The sequence below is a fragment of the Phocoena sinus genome, chromosome 20 (assembly GCF_008692025.1).
Source record: "Phocoena sinus isolate mPhoSin1 chromosome 20, mPhoSin1.pri, whole genome shotgun sequence".
NCBI classification, from domain to species: Eukaryota; Metazoa; Chordata; class Mammalia; order Artiodactyla; family Phocoenidae; genus Phocoena; species Phocoena sinus.
In genome coordinates this window covers 36603765-36630329 of record NC_045782.1, presented here as the reverse complement: position 1 = coordinate 36630329, position 26565 = coordinate 36603765, and the positions used below count along the sequence as shown (strand labels likewise).

At 41.8% G+C, this 26565-nt stretch overlaps 1 protein-coding gene across 2 annotated transcripts; it reads left to right on the top strand.

Moving 5' to 3' along the window:
• The first annotated feature begins 270 nt into the window (after window positions 1–270).
• On the top strand, window positions 271–25986 carry KPNB1 (karyopherin subunit beta 1). Of its 2 annotated transcripts, XM_032615882.1 has the most exons (22): window positions 312–659; window positions 763–821; window positions 3011–3193; window positions 5650–5850; window positions 6753–6905; window positions 8582–8641; window positions 9408–9497; window positions 9849–9959; window positions 10718–10819; window positions 12066–12290; window positions 13510–13701; window positions 14504–14634; window positions 15693–15840; window positions 16187–16258; window positions 17481–17625; window positions 19205–19287; window positions 19779–19886; window positions 20271–20414; window positions 20528–20633; window positions 21297–21411; window positions 22069–22230; window positions 22949–24150. In XM_032615882.1, coding segments are annotated over exons 1-22 (2631 nt in total). In that variant the 5' UTR covers window positions 312–619; the 3' UTR covers window positions 22950–24150. The 2 variants fall into 2 exon arrangements, with proteins under 2 accessions (XP_032471772.1, XP_032471773.1); XM_032615881.1 differs by having other exon boundaries at window positions 271–659; window positions 22069–25986.
• The last annotated feature ends 579 nt before the right edge of the window (window positions 25987–26565 follow it).

Here is a 26565-nt window from a genome sequence, read left to right as displayed (position 1 = left end):
AGGCCAATCCAATCAGCGGCAGATTCTGGCCGGCCTCACCCCAATCTCCCGCCCCTCGGCCAATCCGCGCCCCTATCCTGCTGCCCGCCCAGCCAACCCCGGGCCTTGAAACCAGCGAGCGAATGGGCGCAGGGCGGCCCTTCAACGCTAACCGCCTGGCCAATTGGGGATTCCGCGTGGCCACAGCGGCAGCCAATCGACATGCAGCGCGGTGCCGCCGCGGAGAGGTCCGGCCCGAATATCCCTCCGCCTTCCTCCCTCCCCCTCTCTCCCTCCCTGCGAGCCGCCGTTAACTCACAGCCTCCCTTCCCTTCTTTCTCCCTCCGCCACCCGAGCACCAGCCGCGCTCTGAGCTGCCCCCGGGGTCCCTCCCCCGCCGTCAGAGGAGCAGCTGCCGCCGCCGCCAGTAGCAAATTAGGAGGGAGGAAAGACGGAAAGGAGGAAGGAAGGGGAGCTGGAGCGAATACCAAGAGGGAGCCGGTGAATGGGCTTGTGGTGACCCCCGCCCCCCACCCCACCCTCCCTACCCACCCGACCCCCAACCCCCATCCCCAGTTAGAGCCGCCGCCCGAGAGGCCGGGCCGTCGTCCTAAGAGGAGTCGCCGCCACCATCTCCGCCATGGAGCTTATCACCATCCTCGAGAAGACCGTGTCTCCCGGTAGGACGCGGGGGCCGGGGGTCGAACTGAGGTGATTGGATGGGGGGAGGGGAAGCCCTGGCCCCTCTGACCCTGTCCCCTTTCCCACTTTCCTTCCCCCCAGATCGGCTGGAACTGGAAGCGGCGCAGAAGTTCCTGGAGCGTGCGGCCGTGGAGAACCTGGTGCGTACCACCCCCCCGTCCGCCATCCCGCCGTCTCCCCATCCCCTGCATGCGGGCCTTCCCGCCCTCCCGGAGGCCCAGGCCTCGGGAACCCACCCCGCCCCATCCCGTCCCCTCCCCCCCCGTCCAACCTAACCCCGCCATCGGGAAGCCGGTGGGTGTGTCCCGCCCCGGGCCCGGCATCTGGCCAATGGCGAGGCGCGCCGGGGTGACTGCCACCCAATCGGCGTGCAGCCTGAGGGCGGCGGTGCAGCAGGAGGGAGAAAGAGGGAGGGAGGGGAGGTTAGGTTGCGCGGCGCTGCGTGTTCAGCAAGGGTGGGGGTGGGGGAGCCGGGCCTAGGGGCCATGTGGAAGCTACGAACCCTGCCGCCCGCCTTGTTCGTAACGGGGCCGGCTTCTCCTTCCTGTCCCGTGGCCCGTGTGATTGTCCGCCTACTTCCCAGAGCTCTACCGTTTCCAGTCTCCCTTGGTCTGTGCTCAAGGCCAGGCCTGCACCCGAATGCCTCTTAACCCATTTCCGGCAGTGTTTCTCCCTTTCTTGACTGGGTATTCCTCACCCGGGTTTTTGTATTTCCCCCCCGCGAACCCCCGGATCAGTAGAGACTAAATCTGCACCCAGATAACAGGGTGAGGCTCATCCTTGAGATCGGGCCTGTTTCCAGAAGAAAGTTCCTCGTTTTTCATATTTTCAAATTTAAAGGGTACAGAACAAATGAATGTTAAGTCTCCTAGAGACTGGATCTTTGTATAGAATTGTGAGATGTATTGGTTGAAACAACCTATGTGCCAGTAATGTTTCTCTTTGGATTCCCTCCTATTGGGGGGATGGGGAGCAGAGAGAAGGGTGAATGATACTAGACATCTTTTAAAGGTAATAGTTCACTGTAACCAGATGTGTTCTTTTGTGTTACTTAGGCAAAATAACGCAAGAAAAAAAAGTGACAAGGTGTATTTTTATTTTATACAAACTGCCTTTGAATGGTTTTTGGGTGTTTTGTGGAGTTTTGTGTTTTTCGTGGGTTTTTTTGCCTTTCCATGTGTTAGTTTTTACTACTAATCTTTTTATCCTTAACTTTCCATAGAAAAGATTTTTATCCACTAGTATAGACTGATAATATTTGCACTTGGTATATATTCCTCTTTTCTTCTTTTGCTAAATTTGCAAGGAACCTTTTCTCTTATTCCTAACATTTTATCTAATTCCCAACACTCCTAACATTCTTTAGTGGTATATAATTAATAAAACTTTTAAAAATTATTTCCCACTGTGGTTGGAGGACTTGTTAGTGGTAAACTATCTGCTTTTAGTTTTTCCTGTTAGCTTTTCCATTGGAGAGAGCTTCTTGCAGGGAAGACTAGTGTGTGTTAAAATTTTTAAACCAAATTTTTAAACCGAATTGGGGACCTGAGCAGTACAAAAGATTGAGTATACTTTTCAAGAATCTACAGTAATGTTTAAACAACTCAAGAATAGGAACAACTCAAGGAATTGTTAATAACACACCTTTAGTGTGTTAACTCTTGCCTATTAAATATGAAGTCATTTTCCTTGACATTTTTATCTTTTCAGTTGCCCCCTATTTCTAAATATTTGTTATCACTTTTTCCTTATAAATATTTTTTCACTGTTATCATTTTGCTGAAACACTGAAAACTAAACTAGAGAACACTAGCCTCCTAAGTCTATGTTTTACATTTAGAAGTACTTCCCTCTCTTATAACCTGCTTCCATGAGATCAGAAGCCACCCTGGGTGTCATTCTTTTTGGACCAAGATTTTTTTAAATCTAAATTTTAAAAGTAACAATTTTATTTTCTACCCTGTCATAACATGTTCATTTAACAAATACAACTTACTGAGTACCGGGTTTTGTTCTAGGTGTGAAGAAGAATCCTCTACCAGATTGTCAAGCTTACTTTAATTCTGGGGGATCTGATGTGAAGATTTGGGCACTCTTAGTTGATGTTGATAGGAAAACCTGTAACTCCTTATTAAATGCTGAGTCTTTGTGAGAAGATGGATGACTTCCTCATGTACCAAATAACATTTTTATAGGAATCTTGAAGTAGATATCTTGGCATTTTCCGAAATATTATATGTCCTAAAAATTTTAGGTTTTCCCCTGTTTTTTGGTGCTATTCTCAATTGGTAAAATTCCTAAGAGGTATTATTCATTCACATCTTAACAGCCCACTTTCCTTGTGGAACTGTCCAGAGTGCTGGCAAATCCAGGAAACAGTCAGGTTGCCAGAGTTGCAGCTGGTCTACAAATCAAGAATTCTTTGACATCTAAAGATCCAGATATCAAGACACAGTACCAGCAGAGGTGGCTTGCTATTGATGCTAATGCTCGACGGGAAGTCAAAAATTATGTAAGTAGCTTTCATCTCCTTTTGGTCACACTAGCCTGGGGAATGTCAGTTCTTTGGTCATCTACATGGGAAGGAGCTGACAGTGCAATAGATGTCTGGGATCTAAACTTAACTTGAAGATAAAAAAGTATTTGATACAAGTCTTCTTTCTCAAACTGTCTTTATCCAAGTGATTTAGAGCTTAGTTAACACTTAGCTCTTGCTGAACTTCTGCTGTAGATAGTTCTCATTGTTTGGTGATTTAGGCATGGCACTGTGGAGTCAGAAGGGGAATTAAATGATCTCCTGGGCTTTCAAGCCCAAAGAGTTTGTGAAATAAGATTATGACATTAATCACATTTTTATCTACTTAGCAAATAATGAGAAACTTCTAGAGACATCTGGCTTTTTGTCAAGGTGTTTAAAAAGTGAGCTGATGGATTTTTAGTTTTTATTTATTTATTTTTTTGAGGAAAATTGAATGTCACTTGTTGCGTTGTATTATGGAGTTCTTGTGATTTGCTTGGTGAATTAGAAATCCATAATTCTTGCTGCAGCAAAGAACTCAGAATATATGGACGTATATGCTTTTTTTTTTTTTTTTTAATTGGGTACTTTAGTGGCCTGTGTTACATGGATAAGGCACAGAGAGTAGTAAGTCAAACATCCGTGCAGTCATCAGTTGGTCCTTGGTATTTGAGGAGAAACCAGTGGGGGGATTCTGCGTCTGTACTTGTGCTAGTCGTGGTTCTGCACATCAATCTTCTGTTTCCTGGTTCTGGGTGTCAGCATTAGGTAAATTAGTGCTCTTTACGGCAGTAACTTCTCTTTCTAATTATGTACCTCCTTCCCTCTTCACTCTTGCATGGAGGAACTCATGACGGGAAACTAGGTTACAAAAGCCAACTTATTTTGAATCTTCTTTGGAATATGTAGAGCTATTTCTGTCCACATTGGGTTTCCTTATATAATAACATTTTAATTCTCCTCTCAGTAATTTGATATAAATGAAGTTTATTCCATTAATCACTGGAAATCTTTTGTTGTTGTTTGTTTGTTTTTGTATTTTGGCCTCACTGTGTGGCATGCGGCATCTTAGTTCCCCACCCAGGGATTGAACCCATGCCCCTGCAGTGGAAGGGTGGAGTCTTAACCACTGGACCACCAGGGAAGTCCCATAATCACTGGAAATCTTGGTACTTAGCTGAATTCATTCAATTTCTCGTTTTCCTCAAATTACACAATAGTAAATGAGAGAAGACATGATTGGACCTGTAGTTGACTTTGGAGGGGGGCACATCAATCTTAACACCAAATTTAAAATTTTTGAGTAAGAATTTGTATAGACATTATTGAGCTTTCATGCATGAAAAAAATAGTTATCTTGGGCTTTTTTCCCTTTCATAGCACATCTGGTAATACTTTTTCAGTGCTGGTGGTTATTTTTTAAAATGTGGGTCTGGACACAGTTGAGAGCTAATTTCTTACTCCTCTTATTTCTGATAATTGACTATTATCATTAGGGCCACCCCTAGTTTAAAAAATATAACTTTCAGTACTCAGGATTTAGACATTTGTAGTCTCTAAATCACCTCAAGTAATATTAATTAATGGTCTTCTAGAAGCAATTTAAAGGAGAAAAGCTAAAGATAGAATGGGATTCACGTATGTACTAGGAGATGGTGCAATACAGTATAAAGGCATCCTGGATTTCTTAGTCAGACTTGGATTAATGCCTGTTCAACCCCTGCCCTTTTGGACAATTCATCTCATCCCTGCTCCCTGCCCCCTTCCCCATAACAGTCTTTCTTAAAGTCCAGTCTAGCTCTGGTAGCCCTAGGGAGCAAAACCTTCATTTAGAATCGGTCAGAACTGTTATTGGGTAGAGCTGTTGGGAGTGGGCAGGGCTGATGATATACTGTATAAGGGGGAAGGATGGGGATTTCATTATTATTAGCTACAAAGCAGGATACTAAGTGACCTGACCTAGTCAGCAGAGCTGGCCTGAATATCTGGCAGCTACTCTTTGTCCTGCGTTCATGCCAGGAACAGTTAACTGTTTGCCTTTTGAGTGGACTGGTGATTCTTAGTGAGTTCGTTGACAGAATTAGCTGATCATGGTAATGATTAACCCAGGGTCAGTTGTGGCTTCATTCTTTATCTGTACCTATGCCTTTGCTACTTTCTCACCTTGTGTTGAACACTGAGGTGAGGTATCTGGCTTTGGAGATTCCATTTGGAAGTAGGAGATAATTGGTTTCATTTTTAGCCTCTGGGGCAGTGTTGATTGTGCTGCTGTTGGTATTGAGGCTGGCTGTTTTCCCAACAGGTGGCCTATACTGTATATGCCTTTTCCTACTTTTCTGTATTATAGAAAATTCAGAGACTGATGTAAGAGGTATGCTGATAGGCAAAATATATTCAAGTAGTATTAAAATTGATATCTTTTGTCTTTTTGTGTGTGTACCTGCGTACAGGTTTTGCAGACTTTGGGCACAGAAACTTACCGGCCTAGTTCTGCCTCGCAGTGTGTGGCTGGTATTGCTTGTGCAGAGATCCCTGTGAACCAATGGCCAGAACTCATTCCTCAGCTGGTGGCCAATGTCACAAACCCCAACAGCACAGAGCACATGAAAGAGTCGACATTGGAAGCTATTGGTTACATTTGCCAAGATATAGTAAGTGCTGTATCTAACTTATATACCTCTGATTCCCTCTAGTTGTAACATGCATGGTATTAGAATTATTCTTTATCATCATGAAGAAAACCAAGCTACTGCAGAGTGTTTTGAAAGTAGGGCTGCTTTATTTGTTATTTTAGACTTCTATATTTAGATAGTTAATTTATCCTCATATTGCTAAGCATGCCCTAAAGGAAAGAGACTTAAGGTTTACAAACTCAAGATGGAAATCCCTGTATGGAGGGGCATAGATATTCTCTCCTCTCCTTGATCTGATCGCTTTCTGAAGATCCTCAATGTACCAAGGATGCTGTGTTACTTTTTCAGTTACTATTTTACAGAAACAGTTTGCCAGCTTTTGCTGTAGTGGTTTAACCACTGGAGCCACAACACAGTATGTTAAATGCAGCCCTCCTAGGACTGTTGTTGCTGCTGAGGTTACTACTCTTGGTGTCTGTTTTGATATACAGATTTGATGAAGCAAAGAAGTCCACAGCACTTGACCTGGACTTAGACTCCATAGATGTGCCCAGGTGTTGATCCTTGGTCCTCAGATGTTCTGAAGCTTTACTTCAGTTGGTACAGATGGCCTGGAAAAAAACACCAGACTGCCATCTCCATTTGCACAGAAGGGGAAAAAAAAAGCCAGCATTACTTCATGCCCAGAGTCATTATGCTAAGAAGCAGAGATGAAGTTGATGAGTTTAACTTGTTTCAGTTCAATTTTGGACTACCAGACCCTGGGATATTTTGCAGGTGGTTTGTCCCTAAATGGAAATGTGTGGGAAAAGATCAGGAAAGTCTCATGCTACTCTCTCAAATGGTTTTTACAGTTGAAAGGACTGCTGATTAGTCATGAGCTCAGTTATTATATTCACTGCACTTCTCTGCTGTTTCAGGACCCAGAGCAGCTACAGGATAAATCCAATGAGATTCTGACTGCCATAATCCAGGGGATGAGGAAAGAAGAGCCTAGTAATAATGTGAAGCTAGCGGCTACTAATGCACTCCTGAACTCACTGGAGTTCACCAAAGCAAACTTTGACAAAGAGGTAAGTGTCTCTTGATTAAAAGGTGTAGGTTCAGAGGGTGAGGCGTGAGAGTTAAATGAAAGTTTTGTTTTGTTTTGTTTTAAGTTTATGACTTAGAAGGTACCATCTTGTTTAGAAGCATTTATTTCCCATCTAGTTAAGATTTGTGTTGTGTGAAACGGCCATGTAGTAGGTGCTTGCCATTTCTCATCAGGCTTTTGGGAATAATGTGGTCTAAAATGTTTCTAGGTTTAGGTTTTCCCTTTTGCAGTCCAAAGTGTGAGTATGCTTCGGGATTTTTAAAAAAAATATTATGCAAATTGGGCTGTTTCATACTTCCTTAGGAAAGTGCTTTTGAAAATTAATAAATAAAGTTTATTTTGCCTGAAAGTATTTCCCCCTATTATTTATTTTTAGTTGTGTTAAAATGTACAATAAAATGAAGTTTGCCATCTTAACCATTTTTAAGTGTAAAGCTCAGTAGTGCTAAGTATATGCACGTTGTTTTGCAACCAATCTCCAGAACTTTTTCATCTTGCAAAACTGAAATTATATTAACTCCCCATTTTCCCCTTTACAATCCCTGGCAACCACCTTTATACTTTCTGATTGTATGAGTTTGTTTACTCTAGACAGTTTATGTTAGTAGAAGCATACAGTATTTGAATTGTCTTTTTGTGACTGGCTTATTTCACTTAGCATAATGTCTTGGGTTCATGCATGTTATAGCATGTGTCAGAAGTCTCTTTTTAAGGCTGAATAATAATTCCATTATATTCGTTTGTTGATGGGCATTTGTTTTGCTTCCTTCCACCTTGTGACTGTTGTTAATAGTGTTGCTGTGTACATGGGTGTACAAATATATCTTTGAGAAGTGGTTTTCAGTTCTTTTGGATACATACCCAGAAGTCGATTGCTGGGTGATAGAGTCTGAAAGCATTTTTGCACGTTTGTTGACGCTTTAGTTGGGCTTTTTGCCTTTTCTTGGCCTTAGAGTGGACAAAGTAGGGAGGTCCAAGAAACGAAAGCAAACTGCAATTCTAATTGCTTGGAAAATGTAGTTCATTAGTCTTCTCCTGTATCTTACCACATTTGATCTGGGTTTGTTTGAATTCCCTTAAATTTTATTTTTTTTATTTTTAATTTTTTAAAAATATTTATTTATTTGGTTGCATCGGGTCTTAGTTGCGGCATGTGGGATATTACTTGCGGCATGTGGGATATTACTTGCGGCATGCGTGATCTAGTTCCCTGACCAATAGCCGGGCCCCCTGCATTGGGAGTGCAGAGCCTTAGCCACTGGACCACCAGGGAAGTCCCTCTCTTAAATTTTAAATACAAGGAAGGGGGTTTTCCTAATTGTAGGGGGGTTTTTTGTTTTGTTTTAGCCATCTTTATTTCAATCCTGTGACCTACATTTTCCTGTATGCTTCCTTCCTCAAGTCTTGTTAGTGAAGGTCATTTGGGGGATTAAAAGATTCAGGACCTCCTTAGAGGGCAGGTCATATAGTAGACACTGGGGGCAAACTCTGTAGAGCCTTCATAGTCCCATTACTGTGTCGGGAAAACCTGCTTGATTGGTCCAGGGTTGTGTGGGTCCCTGAGGGAGTGAGAGTTTTCTTTGAAGGGTTAGTCTAGTAATCTTCATATATGTGGTTTATACTCTTCTCATTTTCTTTATTTTTATTCTTTTGCAGTCCGAAAGGCACTTTATTATGCAGGTGGTCTGTGAAGCCACACAGTGTCCAGATACAAGGGTAAGTGAGAGATCATGTGAAAAATTTGTCTTCTGTCTTTCCTAGGAAATGCCAACTCTAACATAGTAGTTTGAAATGTTGGAATCTGGTGATTTCAGAAATAGGTTTGACTAATGCTGTTATTAAATAAGAATTTTTCTTCACTGAATTGGAGAAGAGGGAAGAATAGTCCTTGGAAAGCTAACATGATGGAAGTTGTCACCTTCTTAAAAAAGATTTAAGGGAGAAATGGTTTTTGATCAGCCTTGCTATTTTTTTTGCTACGCGGGCCTCTCACTGTTGCGGCCTCTCCCGCTGCGGAGCACAGGCTCCAGACGCGCAGGTTCAGCAGCCATGGCTCACAGGCCCAGCCGCTCCGCGGCATGTGGGATCTTCCCAGACTGGGGCACGAACCCACGTCCCCTGCATCAGCAGGCGGACTCTCAACCACTGCGCCACCAGGGAAGCCCAGCCTTGCTGTTTAATTGCTGTAGGTTGTTCAAGTGACTGTTTTCCATTGTAGCCATTGAAACAGCTTTCCTATTACAGTAACCTAAACCTTGACCCTTGAAGCCGGTGGGAGTAACATCCAGTCTGAGGGCGTTAGTGGGTTTAGTCCTGCCAGGGGTTCCACAGATACCTTTAAAGTAAAAAAGAAGGAAAGGAAATACACTTCAGTTGACCCTATAGATTATTAACCCATTTGAGTGAAGTGGTTATTTCCCTTTGTCAGATTGCATTGTTATTAAACTAAATAGTAAACTGTTTAATCTGATGTTTGCAAAAGGTACGAGTGGCTGCCTTACAGAATCTGGTGAAGATAATGTCCTTATATTATCAGTACATGGAGACATATATGGGTCCTGCTCTTTTTGCAGTAAGTATTTTTATTTTATGTAGTTGAGCATAGAGCTGATTGCAAAAGTCCATTATTCTTAGTTGATGTTTCGTCAGTTCTGTAATTATTTAATGTTGTGAAATCAAGGCAATTCTCTGAGTCTGCGTATTAGATTTAAGTTCATCAGCAGTGTGTGAAGAAAACTTGTGCTACCTTTGTACTAATAAGAAGAGTATATTTTAAAAATCTCTTTCTTTTTCCTACCTTTCATTTCAGACCTAGCTTTCATAAATCTACATTTTTGAAACTTGAGTATCTGTGGTTATAGGAGGGGTCGAACTTGAACCAGCACTTATTTGGGGCCTGGGGTGTTGTGTTTTCTCTCTTAAGATCACAATTGAAGCAATGAAAAGTGACATTGATGAGGTGGCCCTACAAGGGATAGAATTCTGGTCCAATGTCTGTGATGAGGAAATGGACTTGGCCATTGAAGCTTCAGAGGTGAGCCTGGGAGAGTCCATGTGGTGGGAGAGCTGTCATTCTGACTGGGCTTTGGGACTTACCTCTTTTGTGGATATTATTTTTCCTCTGGGAGAGCTTTATTATGACCGGGCTTAGAGGGTATCTCCATTTGTAGAGATTTGGGGTTTTCTGCTAGCCAAAGGCCCTCATGAGGGAGACAGATCAGGAATGAAGCATCTCCTGTTTTTACCAGTCAGGATTTGTTGAAAATACTAGTACTGTGAACACAAGGGGGCAGCAGGAAGTCACATTTTAACCAGATGACATCTGATGCTGAATTATTTTCTTTTGGAAGGCCTAATGCAAGCATGGGATGTATAATTGATAGCTTACTAACTCTGGTGAAGGAATTAGATACGGAGAAAGGGGTTAATTCTGCACTCGCAAATTCAAATTCAAGCTTTGTTTCCAACCTTGATTGTCTTTATGTCCTACAAAAAGCACAATCTTTGGCATCTTTATGTAAGCTTCATACATCTCTTCGTCCAGAGGTCACTTAGTGAAAAAAGAATATAATTCTTAAGGTTGCCTTGGTCCTTAAAGGTAGATTATATGTATGGCCTAAAAGAATCTCATTGAAGTAGCCCAAAAATGAGCGCCTCCAAAGACCACACACACTGCATGTTACCATGTGCTCCATGTATTTCTGTACAGACCTGTGGGCAGCTCTCACTGTATACCTTTAGTATCATAGCTTGTTTGCTGCTGTCCAGAATTTGCTTTATGTTTCTCCTCAGGCAGCAGAACAAGGACGGCCCCCTGAGCACACCAGCAAGTTTTATGCCAAGGGAGCACTACAGTACCTGGTTCCAATCCTCACACAGACACTAACTAAACAGGTGAGTTACCTTCCAAACCTAGCCAGGTGAGCTGTGAAGCCTTGTTAACGGTTGGTTTGCTGTGGAACAGTTGCCACGAAGGAACTCAGCAACTCTTGAACTAGTTGATGTTCTGTTATAGATGCCTCGGGAAGAGCTGAGCTGGATCTGTAAGATCCTCTAGGCTCTGAATAGTTTTTGATCAGCCTGACAAAATAACTGTAGCAAGACTTCATGAGGGATGTGGGTTTAATGAGTAAGTAGAGAAATTATCTTACAAGAAGTGTATCTTGGTTGCCATTGTTCCCTTTTGGCTTCATGCATCACCGTTTTTCTTGGTATGGTGTTTGGAAAGATTCTTTCTGTCACCTCATCTCTCCTGGTGCATGTGAAATATTATCAAAGAGCTGGCAGCGCTTTGAGGAAACAACGTTGTAACTTTGAGCACTGCAAAATTTCTTCATACACAGGAATGTAATTTGTTTTTAGGGAAGTACATGCCTCTTAATAGAGCGATCTTGAAAGATAAATAGAGATACACTTAGTTTGAAATGGACTGGGTGTTCCCTTAAATTTTCATCTCATCTTTTAGTTTTACAGTTGTTGTTTTTCTATCTTTGACCTTAGTATTTTCACTTTTGTATATTTTTGTTGTGCTTTTCTCATTTTGGGAACGAATCATTCTTTAGGTATATAATTTTCTGAAGTTGCATAAGCAGCCTGCCTTAAATTACTCTGGTGTGAACGGCCACAATAAGAAGGATATACCTTGAATTCTAGTTTCAAGGGAGATCTGAATGGAATCTTTTTTAACTTTTTATTGAAATAATAATTACTAGCACACCAGAACCACACTCCCCACCCCCATCCCCCCAGTGTCTTCTTCCTGGTCATTAACTCCTCCCTCACCTTTAACTGCATAGATTTTGACTGATTTTGAACTTTATATAACTAGAATCAAGTAGCATATATTCTTTTGTCCTGCTTTTTACTTTACGTGTTCAAGATTCATCCTTATTGCATGTAGTTGGAGTTTGTTCATCTCATTGTATAGTGCTAAGAAGTATCTTCCCTCTATCTACATCTTGTTTAACAAAGGCTGTGCTGTGATGAATCTTTGTGGAAGGGATAAAGATATGAAGGTTTTATATTTTATTTACTTCCCCAAAGCTTAAGTTGTAATGATATTTGAGAGTAGTCAGAGGGCCTTTTGAGTTAAAGTGATTCTTTGAACAAAAACTTAATTAGTGCCACATTCTTTCACTAGGATGAAAATGATGATGACGACGACTGGAACCCCTGCAAAGCAGCTGGGGTGTGCCTCATGCTCCTGGCCACCTGCTGTGAAGATGACATTGTCCCGCACGTCCTCCCCTTCATCAAGGAACACATCAAGAACCCTGATTGGCGGTACCGGGATGCAGCAGTGATGGCTTTCGGCTGTATCTTGGAAGGACCAGAGCCCAATCAGCTCAAACCACTAGTTATACAGGTGAAGCTGAGGGAGTTTGTGGGTGGAAAGTGGGATATTTATTGTTTATTTAAACTTTTTGCTTGAAGATTTGCCTTTATTTTTTTTAATTTTTTTGCGGTACGCCGGCCTCTCACTGTAGTGGCCTCTCCCGTTGCGGAGCACAGGCTCCGGACACGCAGGCTCAGCGGCCATGGCTCATGGACCCACCTGCTCCGCGGCACGTGGGAGCTTCTCGGACCGGGGCATGAACCCGTGTCCCCTGCATCGGCAGGCAGACTCCCAACCACTGCGCCACCAGGGAAGCCCTTGCCTTTATTTTAAAAGCAAAGCTGTAAATAGTTATCCACAAAGATTACTTGTGGATAGCTATTTGCTGTCAGTGAGGCATAAAATATATTTCTTTTTTTATTACAAAAATCATATGACTTGAAAAATGCAGAAAAGGCCAAAAAGAAAAAGCTACCTTTAATCCCATTGCCCAGTGATAACAGTGTGCATGTATGTGCAACAGGATGGAGATCTTACTGTACAAATAGTTTTAAAACTTGTCTTTTCACTAAATGCTATATCATAAACAATTCTCCATATTTTTTTTTTAATAAATTTATTTTTGGCTGCATTGGGTCTTCGTTGCTACGCGTGGGCTTTCTCTAGTTGTGGTGAGCAGGGGCTACTCTTCGTTGTGGTGCGCGGGCTTCTCATTGCTGTGGCTTCTCCTGTTGTGGTGCATGGGATCTAGGCACGCAGGCTTCAGTAGTTGTGGCGCACGGGCTTAGTTGCTCCGCGACATGTGGGATCTTCCCAGACCAGGGATCGAACCCGTGTCCACTACATTGGAAGGCGGATTCTCAACCACTGCACCACCAGGGAAGCCCAAGAGTACATTTTAATTGAGCTTAGTGTATATAGACCTCAACTGTTCAGGAATAGCTAAATGCCATCACAGCTGCGTCCTGGGATCTCTGCCTGAGTAATTCAATAAAGATTGCTGAAAGTATTCATACCAAACTCTTAATAAAACTGTGTATTGGGATCTGGTGAAGAGAGGAGGACTTTTTCACTTTTCCAGTTACTTTTATTATATTGTTGGATATTTGATAAGCATGTCTTATAAAATGACAAAACCATCTTGATACTTTGAGTTAAATTCCAAACATCAGTATTTCCTCTTCTGAGGTATCAGTCAGCATGAACTTTAATCTTTGTTTTGCTTTGCCAATAACTGTTGTATTTTCAGGCTATGCCCACCTTAATAGAATTAATGAAAGACCCCAGTGTAGTTGTTCGAGACACAACCGCATGGACTGTGGGCAGAATCTGTGAACTGCTTCCCGAAGCTGCCATCAATGATGTCTACTTGACTCCCCTGCTGCAGTGTCTGATTGAGGGCCTCAGCGCTGAACCCAGAGTGGCTTCAAATGTGTGCTGGGTGAGGGATTTTCTTCCTGGTGAGATAAGGAGGTTGGCCAAGCTATTGGCAAGGAAGTAGGAGGTGTGGGAGAGAAATGAGTCTACCTCACTAGAAGGCTTTTTCTGAATAGCATCTCCTTTCTAATTTCTTCAATTAAAATGTGGGGAGATGTGAGCTGCATGACCCAGTGGGAGCTGTTGTCTCATGGTGACTGGTTCCCGAGCCATTTAGAAGAGTCATGTTAAGCCAGCGGGAAAACTATCTGGACTTGGTTTTTTTTCTTCAGTTGCTTGGGGACAAGAAATTTTGATTAAGGTAGAGAGTTGCTGGCCATGAAAAGTAACCATTGCTGAGAAGGGGGTATGAGGGAAGGAAGGTAGGCAGCTCAGTGTTGAGTCAGTATAGGCTGAATGTAGTTTGTTAGGGACCTTTGGGGTTTGGGGGAGGAAGGTAAAATAAGGAAGGAGTGGGATAAAGAGGCTTTCTGTGAATGGAAAGAGAAGAAATGAAGTGGCAGGCATTCGTGGTAGGTGAAAATACTCTGCTGCTTAGAGAGTTGTGTGTAGATTATTAGGCAGCAGAAACAAAATATAAAGAAACATACGTACATACATACATTTATTTAATTTTAAGGGTAGCTGTACATATTAAGTTGTCTTGAGATGACCTGGATAGGAAGAATTGAGGATTCACTGCCATTGGTTTATTCTTAGATCAGTTGGAAAGGAACTCTGCCCAAGGTGTCTTAAGGGAAAATGAGGTAATCCTGGAGTGGGATTCTTTTGAAGTTTAATTAATGTTCACTCTGTCTGGGTTTAAGGCTTTCTCCAGTCTGGCTGAAGCTGCTTATGAAGCTGCAGATGTAGCTGATGATCAGGAAGAACCAGCTACCTATTGCTTATCTTCTTCTTTTGAACTCATAGTTCAGAAGCTCTTGGAGACCACAGACAGGTAACTGATACTACACGGAAATGAGTGAAATGAGTGGTGTCTCTGCATCCAACTCCTTTTGCCTCTTGTGTAGGGACTGTTTAACCTAATCATAGAAACATTGCAATAGGAAAAATTAAAAGAATCCTGTTCTAGATTGTTTAAATAAGAGTGAGGAAAGAAATGTAGACTTTCGACTACCTTAGAATTGTACAGTTTATAACTAAGGTCAGAAAATAGTCTCATGTCTCTACAGGTAGAGAGTAATTGACCTAGAGAGGTGCCTTCGCAGTGTCTACAGTTAATAGGAGTATTTGATTATGGTATAAGAGAAATAGTAGCTCTCATTATGAATTTAGTTGCCATACCAGATTACTAAACACCATTTATGATATTGGGTGAGGAACTTGACATTAAATACAGTTGTTTTATAAATGAAATGTAGTTTTGGAAATGTAGTTTGAAGGGGTTATAAGTTGGGGACAACCTTTAATTATTGTGATTTTGTGTAAGCTATACCTAAAGCCATGCTCAAAAGAAACCATTAGGAAGAGGGCTGGATATCAATTCTTCATGCTTAACTAGTTCATTTCTTCATCTCGCAGATGAATGAAGACAATTGATATATCCTTTTTTTTCTGACCGCACCGCGTGGCTTGTGGGATCTTAGTTCCCCGACCAGGGGTTGAACCCCAGGTCCTTGGCAGTGAGAGTGCAGGGTCCTAACCGCTGGACTGCCAGGGAATTCCCAAGTTGTCTTTTTCATAGCTACTTGTGCAACCTCTTCAATTATCCACATGGGTTCTTCAGCATTTGTAACTATTTTTCCTACAATTTTAGCCCATTTCCAAAAGGGCCATTCTAAAGTTTAAACAGGTCTGGAAACCATATTGAACGTAGTCATTGGCTCAGAGATTGAAAATTTGGTTCCAGGCTGTATTGTGTTTGCCAAACTCAGATCAAGTCTGCAACCATATCGGTTTCTGGGTTATTTTCAGTGAGAGAGTTTCTATATTACAATGACTTCTCTGTCCTTTCTCCGTTAAGGCTTTACGATTTTTGCTGTCTGTTCCTTACAGACCTGATGGACACCAGAACAACCTGAGGAGTTCTGCGTATGAATCTCTAATGGAAATTGTGAAAAACAGTGCCAAGGATTGTTACCCTGCAGTTCAGAAAACGACTCTAGTCATCATGGAACGACTACAGCAGGTGCTCCAGATGGAGGTGAGACTGAGGGCGTTCCTGGTTCCTGGTGGGAAGGGTGTGGTACTTAACACAGAGCTCTAGTTTCAAGACTGTTCTCTTTTTTTCAGTGCTTAAGCATATATGTTTTCAGAAAGATATAAGGCTTATACAAAAATTGTTGCAACTTAAAATTGTATTGCTTGCTACAGTTTATTCATACATGTGTAACACCATGTACGTATATAAGCTTATTTACTTTCCTGCATTAGCACCAGTAAAGATTATTTAGTGGTCCTGGCAAACCCAGCAAAAATGGAAGCATTGAGGGAGTTTAAAGCCCTTTCAGAAGGTGTTTATTCAGAACATGATCTTCTTTTTCTTGTAGTCGCATATCCAGAGCACGTCGGATAGGATCCAGTTCAATGACCTTCAGTCTTTACTCTGCGCAACTCTTCAGGTATGATGATGCCTTATCACTTAATAGCTCCAGGGAAGAGAATCATATCTCAGGATGACAAACAAGTTCATGTACACACAGAACTCTGAAGATGATGTTATAGATGATGGTGGTCAGAAGCTCTTCTCAAAAGGCCTTAGTCTGATTGATTAGGAGAGTAATTTCCCATTTTCCTTTCTTGTCTGTCCATAAAAATGCAGTTTGTCTTTTGTACAGTGTAGGGAAGGAAACTACTCCATTTGTGATGGTCCTCCCAGCTGTGCAGCTATTTTGTATTAGCAACTTTTAGTCTGGTTTTCATTGGGTTGTCCAAGTGTAGCCCAGTCAGATTTGGTTCCCAGCTATGGTTCACTGAGCTAAAAATACAGCCTTGTGTTTTTACCATCATCTTTTGAAACAATTGCTCTTGGAAACTTTATTATAATTTGTAGTATTTGGTGTTCACAGTAGACTTTTTCTGAGGAGAGACTGGGAAAATTAAACTGTTAACTCCTTGCTCGTGACTGGAGTCATGGCGTGGCTGAGGAGCTATTCCCTTTTTTATCCAAGAACAGGAAAACCTTGGAACTTGTCTAGTGCTTAGGTGGGTACTAGGTTTTAGAATTGAGTGATGCTGACTAGGTCATCTTACCTATGACTCCGTTCTCTTTTTTACTCAAACGTAATTTTTTAAAACATGACTGTTAAGAGGTCTTTCCTGATCCAGTAACATTAGTTGAAACAAAGGGTAGGGAGGGAGGTTTGGGGAATATTGAATTGGGAAAATTCAGATGGGTTTCAGTTTATCAAGACAGTTTCTTGACTATCATCTGTAAATGGGTTAGGCTATAGAAAGGGTTGCTCTTTTGTTTTATGAGTAAGAACTCTAATATGACATCTCCTTATTCAAAGCTGAAATAATTTAACTGCCATCCCAGTACAACTAGATTATGGAGGCTGCTGACAAGGATTTGTCAGACTTAAATAAAACACAGAAGAGATGACTTTTTGCACTATGGAAGATCATCTTATATTCTGAATTGGGAAATAGATGAGATATTTAAATGTATGTTTCATTGTGGATGATTTGCACTGTCAAAACTTCTGAGCATAAAAAGCCTCCCCGCCCCCCCAAAAAAAAAAAAAAGAATCCTAGGGACTTAATTGATTTTAAAAAAAAAGTATGGTGTTCTGATTGAAGGGTTTGGAATCAACAGATTCTGAACTCTTATTCATTTCACAGAATGTTCTCCGGAAAGTGCAACATCAAGATGCTTTGCAGATCTCTGATGTGGTCATGGCTTCCCTGTTAAGGATGTTCCAAAGCACAGCTGGGTCTGGGGGAGTGCAAGAGGATGCCCTAATGGCAGTTAGCACACTGGTGGAAGGTCAGTGAGCCAAAATTGGGCAGGGAGTGTCTTTAGAACGCAAGAGTATCAATGGCCATGAAGAATTTTTGACTGCAAAAAAGCATAGTCCCGTCTTCTCACTTATTGGGGTATTGAGTCAGTTCAGAGCTGGATTGAACATAAGTGTAAATTTGTGTATAACTGCCTTGCCACTCTCCTTGAAGTGAATGGGGAGCCAATTTGCAACTCAGATTGGCAACCTTTCTGGGGGTGGAGGGAACTGTTACCTACCTCAAATTCATCAGGTTCTTCTTTCCCCTAAAGTCTACTTGCTTTATTGAGGTTTGGCTCCTGTAAAGCATGGAGGAAGTAAAGGTTTCTATTTTCTTTCCTGGCACTTGGTGCCTTCTGGTTTGGGTTATAATGCTTTGGATTCAGGTTGACGCAATATGGTGCCTGGTATGGAATGGAATGAAACATCGAGTTCTAGGAATTAGTTGATTTTCTGGGTGTTACATGTCTAACTATGCAGAATTGCTTTGGGGAAGCCATATCTGACTTAAGCCTCCTTGAAAGGCCATTAAAAGCACATTAAAGAGCACTTCAGAAACCTGGAATGCTTCTTCAGTGGTGGTCTGTAAGGTGTATATTTTTTTTTTAAGAATTATTTATTTCTTTATTTCTTTATTTTATTGGCTGCGTTGGGTCTTCGTTGATGCACGTGGGCCCCTCCCCAGCTGCGGCAAGCGGGGGCCAGTCCTCGCTGCGGCGTGGGCTTCGCACTGCAATGGCCTCTCCTGCTGCAGAGCACGGGCTCTGCAGTGAGGCGCGTAGGCCCAGCAGCTATGGCTCATGGGCCCAGCCACTCCACGGCATGCGGGATCCTCCCAGACCAGGGCCCAAACCCATGTCCCACCCACACTGGGAGGCAGATTCCCAACCACTGCGCCACCAGGGAAGCCCTGTAAGGTGTATTATTAAGGCAGACCCATTTCTAGCATAAGGAGCCTATGTGCAACTGGTCTGGCAACATGTGATTACCCTGGCAGGGCACAGAAGTTGATTTTGGTTCCTGGAGTGGCTGATTTGGATATGAAACCCAGACAGCTTTTCTTGACTGGCTTATTAAGTAAGTCCTTGATGGAATTGGCTAGAGACCAAGCTGGCTTCCAGGAGTTCCCTGGTGGTCTCAGGTTCAATCCCTGGTTGGAACTGAGATCCCACAAGCTGCCCGGCAAGGCCAAAAAAATAGCTGGCTTCCAAAGAGGACATGTTACAATCAGATGAAGAGGTGGACAAGAGGCAATATCACTGGCTCAGGCAATTCATAATTAACCTTGGCATTCCTTGAGGGCCATACCACTTGGTAGTTTCAGCCAGAGTGAAATCCCACTCTGTGGAGATTTGGCATTATCTCGAGGGTATAAGAGTTAGGCCCTTTTAGCAGTTATGAATTTGGCTTGTCCAAGGCAGCCCTAAGTCTTTGTGATAGAATCTGTAATTAACTCACATTCTACCTAACTTTTGACTGGAGTGCATACATTTTGGGAGAGCTAGGATGGTTATTTTTGTTCACTTCTGTGATATCCTGTGGTGCTAATAGTTTGTTTCTTTACAGTGTTGGGTGGTGAATTCTTAAAGTACATGGAGGCCTTTAAACCCTTCCTGGGCATTGGATTGAAAAATTATGCTGAGTACCAGGTAAGCTGTGCTTTTCACAATAATACATTTATATTCTCATTTATACTTGGTAGTCATTGTAGTACAAAAGTCTGGATCCTGTAGCCCAGGTAGTATTTCCCTGTGTATCACCCCAAGGGTTGAGCTACTTTGTTGCCCTGAGTGTCTGAACTAGAAATAGTCAGTGAAGGACAGGATATTAGACACATCAGAGTAGCACCCTAAGAAGGGGTTTTGTTTTGTTTTGTTTTGAGTAAACCATCCGCCTCTGCCACCACCATCCCTGGTGAATATTGTCTTTTCTGTCCTTTCTTAATGATAGATTAGATAATCCTAGTTCTCTTCCTGCCATATTGGTTGTTTAAAAATGAACTAATCTGAGAGAGGAAGGGTCTTTTCTTCTTTGACTCTAGGTTCAAGTGATAAAGGACCGGTAGCTAGGTAAAAAATCATGCCTTACCCCTGCAGGCAGCCTTTTCTGTTCTAGAGGTCATTTTCTTGATTCTTGGCAGGTTTGTTTGGCGGCTGTGGGCTTAGTGGGAGACTTATGCCGTGCCCTGCAATCCAACATCTTACCTTTCTGTGATGAGGTGATGCAGCTCTTACTGGAGAACTTGGGGGTGAGTGTCTATACACACAATCTAATTTACCATTGGTTAGAATGATGCTTAAACATCAAGATCCGTGACAGGGAACGTATATGTCCCAGAATGTTGGCTGTGGGCTTATGAAGGGAATTGTTCATTTTCACAAGATGATTCTAACCTAAGGATGTGAAGTTAATTAAAGGAATGCATGGTCAATGCATGGAACTTGAGTGGGGCAGGTGGGGACCAGTAAAGTACAAAGGAAAAGTAAATATATAATCTCTCTATCTAGAGGTAAGCATTGCTAATTTTTGTGTATGTCCCTTAAGGTCTATACCAAACATATCAGTAGTTGGTTATTTTAAAAAGCTTTTTGAATCTTTGGACAGAACTAAATTTTTTTTTTCTCCTTGTCAGAATGAAAATGTCCACAGGTCTGTGAAGCCACAGATTCTGTCAGTGTTTGGTGATATTGCCCTCGCTATTGGTGGAGAGTTTAAAAAATATCTAGAGGTTGTATTGAATACTCTTCAGCAGGCCTCCCAAGCCCAGGTGGACAAGGTAAGTTTAAAGCTATCTTTAAGTCCAGCCCTGACTGGAGGAGCAGGACTTTTGACAAATATACAACTAAAGGCCATCAATATGATGGAGATTCTGTTCTTTTTCTCTTACAGTCAGACTATGACATGGTGGATTATCTGAATGAGCTAAGGGAAGGCTGCTTGGAAGCCTATACTGGAATTGTCCAGGGATTGAAGGGAGACCAGGAGAACGTACACCGTTGAGTATACAACCCAGTTGACTTAGTCCAGTGTGCACTTAGCCAAATGGGCTGTGTGTTCATTGTGTAGTTTACTTGTAAACTAATACCTATTGCTTAAAAGAAGAGGAGAAGGAGGAACAGTGCTCCAATGAAGGGAGTAGCTTTGAGGGAAGATATAGACTATTATTTCTGATCCCTGCTTCTTCAGCTACCTTGCTTCACATTTCTTGAGCATTGCAAGGGATGGGATCCAGCAGGGCTGTTGCTGCTGGTTGCATATGTACCAACACTGAGTGGGAGTTCCCTAACCCCCACCATGCATCTGAATTGAAGGATTGGGGGGATTAGATTTCCTCTATCAGCTGATGTTTTTGTTATTGATTGGGGAAATATTTGTACTTCACTCCTTTGACATTATAGGCTTAGAGGAAAGGTTCCATTTGTGCTTCTACAGATATATATATCTGCTTATAAGAATAGGAATATCTGCCTCTTCTGTTGGCTTGAAGAATGACATCTTAATCTGAGGAAGAACAATTTGGTATAACTGTATGCAACTAATTCTCCAGCCCAAAACCTGCCTGATGGGAGTAGAGTATTTGGGAATTTTGAAACAGGGTGTAACAGGGTATAGTCCTGCCAAATGTGGGACAACCTCATCAGACCTCTTTCTTTTATAGCGGATGTGATGCTGGTACAACCCAGAGTAGAATTTATTCTGTCTTTCATTGACCACATTGCTGGAGATGAGGATCATACAGATGGAGTAGTAGCTTGTGCTGCTGGACTGATCGGGTAGGTTATACCCTGCTTCTGATAGCTGAATAGAATGTGTCACGGAAAATGAGAAGACGTGTAGTAAAGAATATTGAGAGTATCCTGGATGGCAATTACCCACCTTTTTGGTACAGAGGGGATTTCTTTCTTTAATAGAACCCATCATGTCCTGTTTTGAGTTCTCAGATAGTAATTCATTCCAGAATTTAGCTCTAATCTCATTTCAGACCCTCCAGATTTCTAATTTCTCCCCACCAAACTCTTATGAAGTGAGCTCTCAGAGGTATAGAAGCAGCATCAGATCTATGTCCATCCCATATTCTGATGTTGGTCAACAAATTGCCTCTGTTTAGCCTCCTCTACTGAGGGTTTCTGAGGTATCATTAGAAGAAAGAACATTGGTTTTGAGCAGCTCAAAGACCTGGAGTCTAGTTCTCATTTTACCATGAATTAGCTGTGGAACCTTGGGTAAGTTATTCTACTTTTTTAGACCTCATTTTTTTAATCTGTTGAGGGCAGGTGTTAGACTTACTTATCTTTAAAATTTCTTCCAGCTTTAAAAAGTAGGTAAATACCAAGAAACCTATAGCTAGCTTAGCACTGGTTCGGAAGGTTCTAAACATGATCTTGTTGTAGGGCCAGGAGCCCATTTTCAGGTGTGTTTACTTTGCACAGGGACTTGTGTACAGCATTTGGGAAGGATGTACTGAAATTGGTAGAAGCTAGGCCAATGATCCATGAACTGTTAACTGAAGGACGGAGATCGAAGACTAACAAAGCAAAAACCCTTGCTACATGGGCAACAAAAGAACTGAGGAAACTGAAGAACCAAGCTTGGTAAGAGCTTGTCTCCACTGCCCTCTTTCTTCTTCTTTCTTGGGGAGGAGGTACATTTTCTTTAGACTGTTCCGACAAGGGCTTTCTTTAGGTGTTTTGTTTTGTACTCTTTCCCATATAGTGCTTCTGAGCCAGGCCTTTGTTCCTCAGCCTTGTACTAGTGGAAGGGTCAGGCAGCCAATCTTTCCTTGAGCCACATTTTTGGTTCCTCATGGTGATAAAGAACAGAAATTACGTAACTAGAATTCACTGAAGTCCCCAAATCATTTTGGACCTTAATAAAGTCATCGATAATGGCATTTTCCCAAAATTCTCTTTCTACTCTTTATTTCTTTCCTCATGTTCTTTTATTTCTTTACTGCAGTGCTTTGAGACATTGCTTTCTTTTACAGAAGATACCCAAAGTCGGAGTTGTCTGACCTCTGCTTTGAAATGTAGTTTTAATTTATTTTCCTCTCACTTAGTGAGTTATCTTACACCACAGATCGCAGTAAAATTGGCTATTTTGAGTTTTATCTTTTCAGTTTCCTACCCTTCGTAAGTGCTAATGAGAGCAGGTAGATGGCACATAGGAAAATAATAAAAATAATCAGTCCTTGAAAAGTTGACAAATTCCATTCAGGTCTATAAGCACTTAATTGTAGGAATCAGAGAGGTGTTTGGCTCTACTGGCTATATGGGATTTCAAAAATTGACCTTTTTTCCAATCTGTTTTTAGATCTGTTACCATTGGGATGATAACCTGAGACCCCCACTGGAAATCTCCAATCTTTTGAAAAACCCGGAAGTGAGGAGTGTGCACGGATGCTGAATGTTTGGGAATGAGAGGATGAGTGAGTGAGGCTTGAAAACACACCACATTGAAAATCCTGCCACAGCAGCAGCTGCAGCCATCAACAGCAGCGCTGTTAGTGAGCTAAGTAATCACTGACTTCGTAGAAAACCATAATGTCGGCCATCTTGGAAAAGAGAAAAATGGTGGATTTACTTAAAAAAAAAAAAGAAAGCTCTCTCTTCCCAGGAGAGGCTAGAACTAGCTTTTCTGTCTTTTGGCCGGTGCCGAGTGGAATGACTAGTTTGGGGGAGAGGAGGAGGGACTGGGTTCAGCTGTGGTGCTTTGTTGTAAAAGGCATCCTGGCCTTTGCTACTGATGAGAAAGATGGAGCCTGGGTCTCAAGCCCACCTTTGGTGTACCTTTGCCACGTGGTACTGGTACTGTATGCGTGCTGGCTGAAAGGAGGGTGAGGGATTCTTTACAGTCTGAGAATGAGTGTGTGTGAGTGAGGCGGTATCCACATTCTCAACTTCAAGTCATTGCAGTTTCTTTTTCCCAGAAAAAAAGAGGTTAGGATGTTGCATTTCATGAAACTAACTGAAGTTCTGTCTACTGATGCAGCACAAGAGATATAAGACGAAAAAAAAGGAAAGACGCTCTTAGGTTTTGTTTTTTGGGTTTTTTCTTTTCTTTTTTTTTTTTTTTTTTTTTTTTTTTAATTCTAGGGAAAACACTGACGAATGGTTCAGAGCTCCCACCCTGATCTTTTCATCAAGGCGCCTTTCCTAATAATATGGTTCAACTGTGAATGTAGAAGTGGGGTGGGGGGGAACTCTGGAGTTAGAGGATATAGAAAAAATAAAAATACAGTTGTTACAAATAAAGAATGCAGACTTCGAAAACAAAAGAAAGCCACAGCCCAACAAACCAAAATTTAAATGCTCATAATTGGCAGCACAAAAGAAAAGTTCTCTCCTGACACGTATCTTGGCAGTCTGAACGCCCCCAGAAAATTGTGCCAAAGAGTTTAGAAAACAAACATACCATAAAAGTAAACACAGCAAATTTCAGGTAACTATTTTGGATTGCAAACAAGGATAAATTTAATGTTTAAACAATCTGATAAAATAACCATTTGGAAACTGCTTGGCCTTCTGTTCTCTTTTATTTGATTGATTATAATGCGGTATTGGTCTCTTGCTGCACTTCAAAACCAAGTAATCAAAACAAAGGAATATATGTGTGTATATATATATATACACATATATATATATATGCTAGAACTCTTGTGATGAAAATGGCACTTGAAAAAGGTTATATTTTTCCACTGAAGTTGAAGATTAATAAAATGGTGTCAAAACATTCCCCTGGTCACACGCTGTAATATTTTTTTTAAAGTGTGATGTGCTATGATGATAAATCAGACTTAATTATTTTCCCTTTTACAAGGAAACAGGGCACCCTGAATTTTGGTTTTAGACTTTTTCAGCAATAAGGAGGGATGTTGGTAAGCTTTGATCCCCTTTTGGTTCTGCAGTTATTAGTTTTTGCTGGCATTTTGAATATGCTGCTTTCAAAAGCACCAAGAAAGATTTTTAAATTGCTTCCAGGTATTTGGAGGATTAAAAAGACCTTAATTTCCCACTTTCATTTCCATTCTAGCAAAAAATATGGGCTTACATGTTTCTCTTTGCCAACTCCCTGTTCAAGCCTTCCATTCATAAGCGGGATTGGCTCAGTTTTGCCCATCCATACGGCAGCATCTCTAATAGCTCTTGTACAGGGTATCAGATATTGTGCCTTTTGGTGCCAGGTTCAAAGTCAAGTGCCGATCTATGAACCAGTGTACAAAAAAAAATCCAGGTGTTTGAAGGAAAGACACTCCATTGTGAATAAAGAGCTCACACCAGCTCCTGAGCCCTCTGAAGAGACCTGGCCCTATAATGCCTTGTTTAAATTTTAGTTGTTCTTGAGGGAAAGGGTGATATACTAACCATTCCTGACAAGGGTTGGTCAGGGCTTAGGGAGGGGGCAGGAATATTGGGGAGAAAAAAAAATCTGATCATTCCTCAGTGCTACCCATTTCTGTCCTGTGTGGGCTGCTTAGCTAGACAGCAGGAGAATAAAGTACACCGAGAACCATAATGAAAACAAAACCCGTGTGTTTTGTCATGTTTTGTTCCAGGGAAGCAGTTGACAAGTGCTGTTATTAATGCTTTCTCCCAGATCCATTCAGTGATGGAGAGGAGGAAAATGGGCTGGTTGGACTGTGGTCTTGGTGCCTCGCAGTTACTCTGCACTGGTTATGCATTTATTACCCTCTTTTCTAGTTACCTTTGGCTAGTGGGTCTTCCCACTAGGTATTTGTCCTTAATTGTACCACCTAAGGCAAATGGATGCAAAATGCATTCTGCCCACTCACTGTCTGGGCCTTCCCCACTCTAGTCTTCGCACATTCCTTCAAGAATGTAGTTACCGTCTGGTAAGATGTCAGTGCAAATGTGAAGAAAATAGGCATCGGACTAGGCTTTGGTTTGCCACAAGTGGCAGCTGCCTATATCAATTACATTTATTAATTTTGCTTTTCATTTTCCCAGTTCCTCTTAGCTCCCCTGTTGAAATGTTGAGATTTTGGCTGTCAGAGGCAACTGCAACATTGCCTTACGGACTTGTGGAGGAGGGGAACTGCTCAGTGTAGTGTTTTCATTTTCAGAACCAAGTAATCTAGTCACTCATATATAAGAAATGTGTCAGTCCAACTTTAAGAAAAAAATCTAAATCCAAGCTCCATCATCAGATTTTGACAGCATCTTGGATTTTGAAACAACTTCAGTCTGTAATTGGCATTCAGAATGCCCTTGGCATGCCAGTCTGTGATGGCAGTAAAGACCTGTTAAAACACTTGAGCCCAACTTTATTAACCAAAACTGATACCACCACCTTTATCTTCTAAATAAAGTCCACTTTATTTTTATTTTCAACATTTTGCCGCTTCATTTTTGGTTCCAGACGGTGTCACCTCCTTGGAGGTGAAATGAGTTGTTTGAAAGAAGCTGGTGCGTGTGGTGATAGATGTGTGAGTTGGGGAGAGGAAGGACACATCTGTCTTAAAAATTAGCTCTACGTAGTACAATGGGAAATGAATGAAAGTTTTCTACAAATGAGGTAGTGAAAAATGACTATGTGGAGGAGGTTTCCTGTCCAGAGAGATCTGAAGCTGCTGGAGATTGTCCTCTGTCTTGTGCATATTTTGCAGGCTAATGATCTCGTCTATTTAATGGCTTATCCAAAGGTTGGATTTTTACTTAGTTTGCAGCGTGTATTTAATTTCTGCTTCCACTTCCCCCCCCCGCCCCAGAGACTTGTAGAGGATAGAACACTGACTTGAGATTAAGAAACTGGGTCCTTTCCTTCACCCTGCTGTTTATTAGTGCAGCAAGATGCCTGCAGGCTACTTTATAAAAAAATGCACTTTCTTAGTTTATGTTGGGCAAGTAAAATGAGGGCAGACCTTCATTTTCCTACCTTAGCCTCCATGTGGCCTTTCACCATTTCTAATT